The sequence below is a fragment of the Procambarus clarkii genome, chromosome 42, assembly GCF_040958095.1.
Source record: "Procambarus clarkii isolate CNS0578487 chromosome 42, FALCON_Pclarkii_2.0, whole genome shotgun sequence".
Taxonomy (NCBI): domain Eukaryota; kingdom Metazoa; phylum Arthropoda; class Malacostraca; order Decapoda; family Cambaridae; genus Procambarus; species Procambarus clarkii.
The window spans coordinates 33699946-33709830 of NC_091191.1; the positions used below are offsets into that span (position 1 = coordinate 33699946).

The 9885-nt window shown below is 41.0% G+C and overlaps 1 protein-coding gene across 1 annotated transcript in view; it reads left to right on the forward strand.

Moving 5' to 3' along the window:
- Positions 1 to 9885, forward strand: part of LOC123749975 (putative neural-cadherin 2) — a 248062-nt gene that overhangs the window by 86598 nt on the left and 151579 nt on the right. The window contains exon 4 of the mRNA XM_069339741.1: positions 1330 to 1507. Within this exon, the coding sequence (XP_069195842.1) occupies positions 1330 to 1507 (178 nt within the window). The remainder of the gene's footprint in view (positions 1 to 1329; positions 1508 to 9885) is intronic.

The window sequence follows — 9885 nt, forward strand, 5'->3', positions numbered from 1 at the left end:
ACTCCAGCATTGGTCTTACATATGTGGTGTACAAGATTCTGAATGATTCCTTACACAGGTTCCTGAACGCTGTTCTGATGTTAGCCAGCCTCGCATATGCCGCAGACGTTATTCTTTTTATGTGGGCTTCAGGAGACAGGTTTAGTGTGATATCAACTCCTAGATCTTTCTCTCTGTTCGTTTCATTAAGTACTTCATCTCCTATTCTGTATCCTGTGTTTGGCCTCCTATTTCCACCACCTAGTTTCATTACTTTGCATTTACTCGGGTTGAACTTCAACAGCCATTTGTTGGACCATTCACTCAGTCTGTCTAGGTCATCTTGTAGCCTCCTACTATCGTCCTCAGTTTCAATCCTCCTCATAATTGTTGCATCATCGGCAAACATTGAGAGAAACGATTCTATACCCTCTGGAAGATCATTTACATATATCAGAAACAGTATAGGTCTAAGAACTGACCCCTGCGGTACTCCACTCGTAACGTCTCGCCAATCTGAGACCTCACCCCTCACACTGACTCGTTGTCTCCTGTTACTTAGGTACTCCTGTATCCAACGGAGTACCTTCCCTTTCACTCCAGCCTGCATCTCCAGTTTTTTCACTAGCCTCTTGTGTGGCACTGTGTCAAAGGCTTTCTGACAATCCAAAAATATGCAGTCTGCCCACCCTTCTCTTTCTTGCCTTATTTTTGTTGCCTGGTCGTAGAATTCAAGTAACCCTGTGAGGCAGGACCTGCCATCCCTGAATCCATGTTGATGCTGTGTTACAAAGTTCTTTCGCTCCAGATGTTCCACTAGCTTTCTTCGCACAATCTTCTCCATCAACTTGCATGGTATGCAGGTTAGGGACACTGGTCTGTAATTCAGTGCCTCCTGTCTATCCCCTTTCTTGTATATCGGGACTACGTTAGCTGCTTTCCAAATTTCTGGCAGTTCCCCTGTTGCCAGTGATTTGTTATACACCATGGAGAGCGGACACACACCACCACACACACCATGTGTGTGTGTGTGTGTGTGTGTGTGTGTGTGTGTGTGTGTGTTGATATTGACCTCGCTTACCACGAAAGTGGCCGAAACCAATTACATTGTGTCAGTGGAAGGAGAAAAGTAATCGTTAACGTTTCATTAGTTTAAATGACTTAAAAGAAACTTCAAAAAGCAGACTATTAACACTGAAATCAGTTCATGTATAATAGCAGGTGGGTATTGTATTGGGATATTGAAGTCCTGGTTTTCCATACCAACAATCATTCATGTTATGTCCGTCGTGTCTAACTTTTCGTGTTGTCCACACTAACACGACGTGTCCACCCATGCCCATACTACAGCCCCTGGACCGTGACCCACCCCACGGCCGGGCTCAGTGGCGACTGCGGGTAACTGCGACGGATGGCGAGCTGGAGACGCACACTGACGTACGCGTCAACCTCAAGGACGTAAACGACAACGCTCCGTACTTCCCCTCCCACACCACCACCACCACCATCTCCGAGGACACGCCCAAAGGTAAAGTACCACAACCACACAGTCACTTCAATCTCCTACCAAGTTCCCGAAGAGCCAACACATGCTCAAAGCTTCGTATTATCGCCATGACAACAAAAGCAAAACGCTCCCAAAGGTATGATTTTTAATATTTCATAATGGGAGCGAGCTCCTGCCAGACGGAAGAGCGCGTACATAGACGAGGTGAGCTCTTAACTTGTGCAAAGACTGCTCGTTCCTGTTCAACGAGCGGAATGGGTAACTTTGCCGACTGTTAAAACTAAAATTCCTATTTATCTACGGGAAAATGATTTGTGTATTACATTGTTTCTCATGAAGTTGTAGGTAAACCAGCCTCGTTTGTATGTAAACTTACATTTTGTGTATATAATCCTCTGTCATGTAATTTGCTTTACCTCTCTACTCCTGATAATGTAACAAGCGAAAGTGTTTGGGCTATTTGATGTCCTGCATTATATATGTGTTTTTTTCCTGTATTATCAGATCTTGCATTATACCTGTCTTGCATTATATTTGTTTTTTTCCTGTATTATCAGATCATGTAATTAATGACTGTTTTTGCTTGAGTAAATGGTCCGACAAATTTATCTCTGAAGAGACGTGATGAAAAATTATTTTATGACTAAGTCTCCTTAACGGAAGAATGGATTGAATCCCAATGTTTGTTGAGAACAGGAACCTCGGTAGTCTTGTCGAGGTCCCATTGCTCCTAGACACCTGGGTGCCACTGATTGCCCTGGGAGCCTTTCACTCGAACCACGGGCGGAAACGCTACTAGCGATCTGGCCGTGTCCCACAGAAGAGTGAAAGAAAACTCAGTACTAACCTTAAGATGTTGCTTCACTCAGCAACAACACTTCCTCTGAGTCTTGCTCGCCGTAACAAAGGGGTCACAGGTCACTTGTCTCTCACGTGTGTCACGCAATTACTCACAAGGTCACCAGCTGGGTTTGTAACTCTGCATCCCAGCAAAGCAGTTCAGTGGTTAAACTCTGTGTCGCCCAGCATTAGTACGTTGCCACATTCACAGTGTTGATTCAGAATTACCAGTCAAGGGCACGTTTCCATAAATATCAGTGTACTCAAGTACTGCCAGTCACTAGGATATTTTCCATAATATGAATAATAATGATCATAGTGTGGTGCATATAGTATCACTTATAAAATGCTCAAAGAGAAATGGAGGACGCACGTAAACACATCAGTAAAATGATATGAAGTTTACTATCGAAAACTACATTAAGCATATAAAAAATAACACATGGGTGAATATATGAAATAAATGATCTGGATATAAGCATATCCTAAGCCATAGTCGCCATGGAGTTTATTAAAATGAACACTACCTTTCTTTTCGTTGATTGCAGTAATAGTTTTGTTCACTTTGCGTTTAAGGTCTTCCACAGGGTTCCTCGTGAGTCGCTGAAATTTAGTGTCATCACTATGGATGTCGCTAAATTTATTCATGTATTCTTGGGTAGGAATCAACACATACGCTGCTGTCTTGTCGGCTTTTCTTATTGTTACATCTTACAGCTCTTTTAGCTGTTTTGCTGCTTCTTTGAGTCTTGGGGTTAAGATTGTTGATGAGTATGTTCCTCGTTTTATCCCGGCTTCTGTTAGTAGTTCAGCCTGAAGTGTGTCAGTGGTGATGACTTTTTTGTTGTCTTCTAACATGTGGATGTCGTCCAGAAGCCTTTCGATTTCAAGGCGTTTTTGATGCTTCTCAACGCAAAGAAAGGTAGTGTTCATTTCACTAAACTCCAGGGCGAGTATGGCTTAGGATATGCTTATGGCAATGTTAATACACACAAACCAGGTAACCCACTACGTCCAATAATCAGTCAAATACCAACTCCAACCTATCACCTGGCAAAAAGACTTAACGAACTCCTAACTCCATACACTCCAAGCAACTATAGTCTACAATCATCAGCAGATTTCCTAGAATTAATCAAAACTACACAGCCCGATGGAACCATTGCTTCTCTGGACGTCGAATCCCTATTTGCCAACGTCCCAGTCGACACCACCATAGAAATTATAATGGACAGAGTATACAGAGACGAGAGCACCCCCATATTAGACATACCTGAGTCACACTTGAAGAGTCTTTTCGAAGCATGTACAAAGGAAGCCCCTTTCATCAGTCCACAAGGAGACATGTATTTACAAATTGACGGAGTAGCAATGGGTTCCCCCTTAGGAGTCTTATTTGCTAATTTTTACATGGGAACCATCGAAGATAGGGTCTTCAGTAGCAGACAAAAACCAACTGTATATTGCCGTTATGTAGATGACATATTCGTAATAGTAAAAGACTCAGATGAACTAATTGACCTAAAAAGACATCTAGAGAGTCAGTACTCCGATTTACACATGAAAATAGTGAAAATAACAGTCTGCCATTCCTGGATGTACTAATAACAAAAACAGGAACCTCTTTAAGCACCAACGTATATACCAAGCCCACCAACATAGGATTATGCCTGAACGGTAGAAGTGAGTGCCCCCAAAGATACAAAGCCAGTGTTCTCAATGCTTATATTCGTCGAGCGCTTACCCACTGCTCTGAATGGAGCAACGTGAGTAGAGAGTTTTAAAGAGTAACTCAGGTATTGATGAACAACGGATATAGCAACGCGGAAATAAACGCTGCTATAAAAAGACACTTGGACCGTTGGTATAATCCAGAACCTAGAACAGAAACCATAATACCTCCAATAAAATTATATTACAAATCAACCATGCACAGTGAACATATAAAGGAGGAAAGAATAATGAAAGAAATAATCCAAAAAGGAGTAAAAAGCACTACTCCTAACCAAAACATAAACCTGATAATATTCTACAAAACCAAGAAGACTTCCGAACTCCTTATCAAAAACAGCCCGAAGCCGACGGAGAACCCTCTACAGCAGTCAAGCGTTGTATACATGTACACGTGCCCCCACGAAGGATGTAACCTTCAATCTAAGTACATAGGTATGACGTCGACCAAGCTGACGAGGCGTTTGACATGCCATCTTCAATCCGGTGCCCCTAGGAATCACATGAGACAAGCCCATGACATCACTCTAACAAGAGAAATGTTGAACAAGAATACCTGCATAATAGACAAAACCCAAGATGCAAGAAGATTACAAATTCTTGAAGAAATTCACATAAGAATAGAACAACCTACCATGAACACCCAAATCACGGAACTATTTACTGTACCCACCATGAGAGTAAGGACAAGACCAGAACATAACGATGCCAACACAGAAGACAATGTCCAACATAACAGGCCAATTACACTAGATTAATCTTTGTATGTAGATAGGAGCTGCCTCGTATGGGCCAATAAGCCTTCTGCAGTTACCTCTTATGTTCTTATATTTCACCCCACATTTATCCCTTATGTATCCCCATGTTTTCACCTTTATTGTCTTATCACCTGACCCAGTGCGGGTATAAAATCAACCAGCATTGTAAGATCTCTTCACTTGAGAATGAACCATGGAGGTTCAAAACGTTGTGCAAATTGTATAAATAAGTGTAATACATTCTATAGTAAATCACTTCTTTTCTTCACCTTAAAAGTACGAAAATGAGTTTTGCAGAACCCCTATTTCAACTAAGCCCTGATGCTAAGAAAATAGTTAGAGGGATAGAAGCCCTAAACCAGAAAAAATAAATACAGAATATGCGGTCATATTCAATGAAACATATTTGAAAGAAAACCTTCTGCCAGTATACACGAATATATATATATATATATATATATATATATATATATATATATATATATATATATATATATATATATATATATATATATATATATATATATATATATATATATATAATGTCGTACCTAGTAGCCAGAATGCACTTCTCGGCCTACTATGCAAGGCCCGATTTGCCTAATAAGCCAAGTTTTCCTGAATTAATATATTTTCTCTATTTGTTTTCTTATGAAATGATAAAGCTACCCATTTCATTACGTATGAGGTCAATTTTTTTTTATTGGATTTAAAATTAACGTAGATATATGACCGAACCTAACCAACCCTACCTAACCTAACCTAACATATCTTTATAGGTTAGGTTAGGTAGCCTAAAAAGTTAGGTTAGGTTAGGTAGGTTAGGTAGCCGAAAAACAATTAATTCATGAAAACTTGGCTTATTAGGCAAATCGGGCCTTGCATAGTAGGCCGAGAAGTGCATTCTGGCTACTAGGTACGATATATATATATATATATATATATATATATATATATATATATATATATATATATATATATATATATATATATATATATATATATATATAGAAGGGGTACCACCTCTGGTGCAAGTGTAGGGGCCCATAGCCTCGGAGAAGAAAATAAAGAGTACTCAGAGAAGACCATGTGGATCCTCACTGAACACTTTGATATTTTCTTCTCCTACCACTCCTATTCTTTTGGTATGTGTGTATATTTATCTAACTTTATTTGAAAATGTCATTACACAAAAAAAGTTACAATATTGATTACATGCAGGGTACAAGGCTGCTTGTCACAAGTTGAACAGCTCTTCCAGCTCCTCAGATGGCGGGCAGGAACCATGGATGCAGTGAGCATTTCCTCTCTGGATTGCCACACTAAGGCGCTGAAAAAGAAAACTGGCAGCTCTAGGGTCTCTAGTTGTTTCGATTAGCTTAGACCCGAACTCCTTCAAAAAGCTAGCAGCACTTTTACCCCAGGCACCAAGTGTCTCTGAGGCAATGGGGAGAAAATTGTAGTGGTGCTCAAGGTCTCTGTATTTACGTGACTTGGCCGCTTCCCGGTGATTGGCAGCTCCTCCTGCTTGTGTAGCACTGAAGTCAACATAGGTATTGGCTAAAGTTGAAATGCAAGTGTAGTCCCACACCAACTGTCTACCATTCTTCCAGGGGTTCACCGTGATTCCGTTTGGGCGACAGGCTCATCAGAGTTGGGGGACATTAGGTAACGGGGCTCTCTCTCTGCTGGACAACCGGCTGTGGTAAGGCTTCTCTTAATAATGTCATTGACCTAGCCGTGTCTTGCATGCCATCCTCCTGTCCTTTGGCAGAGAAGGCCATGTCGTCCGTATCTGTCGGCCTCTGCCTCGCCGCAAATACACCTGTATTCGGTGTGGATTGGGGCAGCGAGGCGGAGAGCCACGGCAATTCGGAGGGCCTGCGGTGTGAGACGGGTGCCGGTTGCTGACATTGGGGTTGCTAATAGGAAATCACCTGCATGGGGAGCTGCTACAGCTCTAAATCAGGCAGTGTCATGTGGTGTTGTCGCAGCTTCTAGCAAAGTCGCAGCTTCTTGGTCGGCAACGGGGCGATCCCAGCTGGATTGCTTATGGGCTTCAGAAGGCGGTGGTTGGGGTGCTGGTCCTGCGAGAGAGACCCATTTGGTTGTGCAGTCTGTGAAGCTTGGATCATGTACCCGTGCCTGTTGAACTAGGTGCATATATATATATATATGTATATATATGGGACATATATATATATATATATATATATATATATATATATATATATATATATATATATATATATATATATATATATAAATATATATATATATATATATATATATATATATATATATATATATATATATATATATATATATATATATATATATATATATATATATATATATGTTGTACCTAGTAGCCAGAACGCATTTCTCAGCCTACTATGCAAGGTCCGATTTGACTAATAAGCCATGTATCATGAATTAATTGTTTTTCGACTACCTAACCTAACCTAACTTAACTTTTTCGGCTACCAAACCTAACCTAACCTATAGAGATAGGTTAGGTTAGGTTAGGTAGGGTTGGTTAGGTTCAGCCATATATCTACGTTAATTTTACCTCCAATAGAAAAAATTGACCTCATTCATAATGAAATGGGTAGCTTTATCATTTCATAAGAAAAAAAATAGAGAAAATATATTAATTCAGGAAAACTTGGCTTATTAGGCAAATCGGGCCTTGCATAGTTGGCCGCGAAGTGCGTTCTGGCTACTAGGTACGACATATATATATATATATATATATATATATATATATATATATATATATATATATATATATATATATATATATATATATATATATATATATATATGTGTATATATATATGTATATATATATATATATATATATATATATATATATATATATATATATATATATGTATATATATATGTGTGTATATGTATATATATATGTATATATATATATATGTATATGTCGTACCTAGTAGCCAGAATGCAATTTTCGGCCTACTATGCAAGGCCGATTTGCCTAATAAGCCAAGTTTTCCTGAACTAATATATTTTCTCTAATTTTTTTTCTTATGAAAGAAAATTTCTTATTTGTATGAGGTCTTTTTCTGAGGACCTCATACATTTCTTATTATGTATGAGGTCTTCGTGTTTTTATTGGAGTTAAAATTAACGTAGATATATGACCGAACCTAACCAACCCTACCTATCCTAACCTAATCTATCTTTATAGGTTAGGTTAGGTTAGGTAGCCGAAAAAGTTAGGTTAAGTTAGGTTAGGTAGGTTAGGTAGTCGAAAAACAATTAATTCATGAAAACGTGGCTTATTAGGCAAATTGGGCCTTGTATAGTAGGCTGAGAAGTTGGTATATGTATATATATACTGAGAAGTATATATATGTATATATATGTATATATATACATATATATACATATATATATATATATATATATATATATATATATATGTATATATATATCATTCTCTCAATTCAGGTGGTTGTCTAGGGTCTAGGCGCCTGCCCCGGGGCAGTGACGATGGACAACCTGCTGCAGGAGCGAGGAACAATACCTCCCTCAACTTCATTTCAGCAGATAATCTGCTTGAAGCAATCAAAGCGACGTCCACCAGGACCTTGCCCCACATCCCCAAGGCTGCCCGTCATCAAGCAGCAGCCAAACTCACCAGTCTGCTGACAAAGGTCAACAATGCTCCCAGAACCTCTGGATCGTGGCACAATCTCCTTCTATTTGGGAATGCATGCCTAGCATTACCGCCCAGGAGAGACAAGTCATTAGCAACCTCTGTAATCAGGGCACTTAATGAATTCCCCAGAGCAGACAACCTGGTCCGCCTCCCCCCTCGTGCCAAGAACACCAGCCGCAGGACCACCAACAATAACTCATCTGAGAACCACAAAATGAGAGCACAGATCACCAGGAAAATAGAAGAGGGCAATACCACAGGTGCCATCAGAATCATGACCAGCGATGACACTATTGCCCCCAGGAATGCCACGACAGCAGAGGCTCTTCAAGACAAACACCCACCCAGAGCCCCAGACAGCAGCAGGGATCCCCAGGAAAACAATGCTGGCATAGAACCCTTGACTGTTCTAGAATCTGAGGTGTACAAAGCAGCCATGTCTTTCCCAACAGGTTCAGCAGGGGGCTTTACAGGCCTAAGACCCCAGCACATCAAACAAATGCTGAACCCGGTGCTTGGAGATGCTGCAAAGGACCTTCTAGTGGAACTTACCAGATTCTCCAACATGTGTTTGGCTGGCGGCATCCCTGAGGACATCAGGTCTGTCTTTTATGGAGCAGCACTCTGTGCTCTAAAGAAGAAGGATAGGGGTATCAGGCCCATTGCTGTTGGCAACACCCTCCGACGCCTTGTAGCTAAGGCTGCAGTGAGATCTATCAGCCAGGAAGCAGCCACCTTGCTGAAACCTCATCAGCTCGGGTTTGGGATTCCCCTAGGTTGTGAAGCTGCAGCACATGCAGCGCGGGCTTACATTGTTGATCTCCCGGACCAGAAGGCACTAGTAAAGCTTGACTTCAAAAATGCCTTCAATCAAGTCAGACGAGACGCTGTCCTCAGGGCTGTACACAACCATTTCCGTCCCCTTTACCCATTCATCCGATCGTGCTACAGTGGGGACTCTAAGCTTCTTTTTGGGGAGCATGAAATAAACTCCTGTGAAGGTGTCCAACAAGGTGACCCCTTAGCCCCCCTCCTTTTCTGCCTAGCTATCAAAGAGGTCACTGATAGTCTGACAAGCGAGCTAAACATCTGGTACCTGGATGATGGCACTCTAGCTGGAACTCCGGAAACCATTTTGGAGGATATAAGGAAAATCCAGGAGCAGGGAGCAGCCTTAGGCCTCATTCTCAATGCATCCAAATGTGAAATAATCTCCCGCAACCCAGACATCACTGGGCAAATACAAAATGTTCTTCCAGACATTCTCGTTGTCGAGCCACCGGACTGCACTCTCCTGGGTGCCCCCATTGGCCCACGAGCAATCGAGGAGGTCCTAGTTGCAAAAATTACTGACCTAAAGAGAATGCAGGACAGGA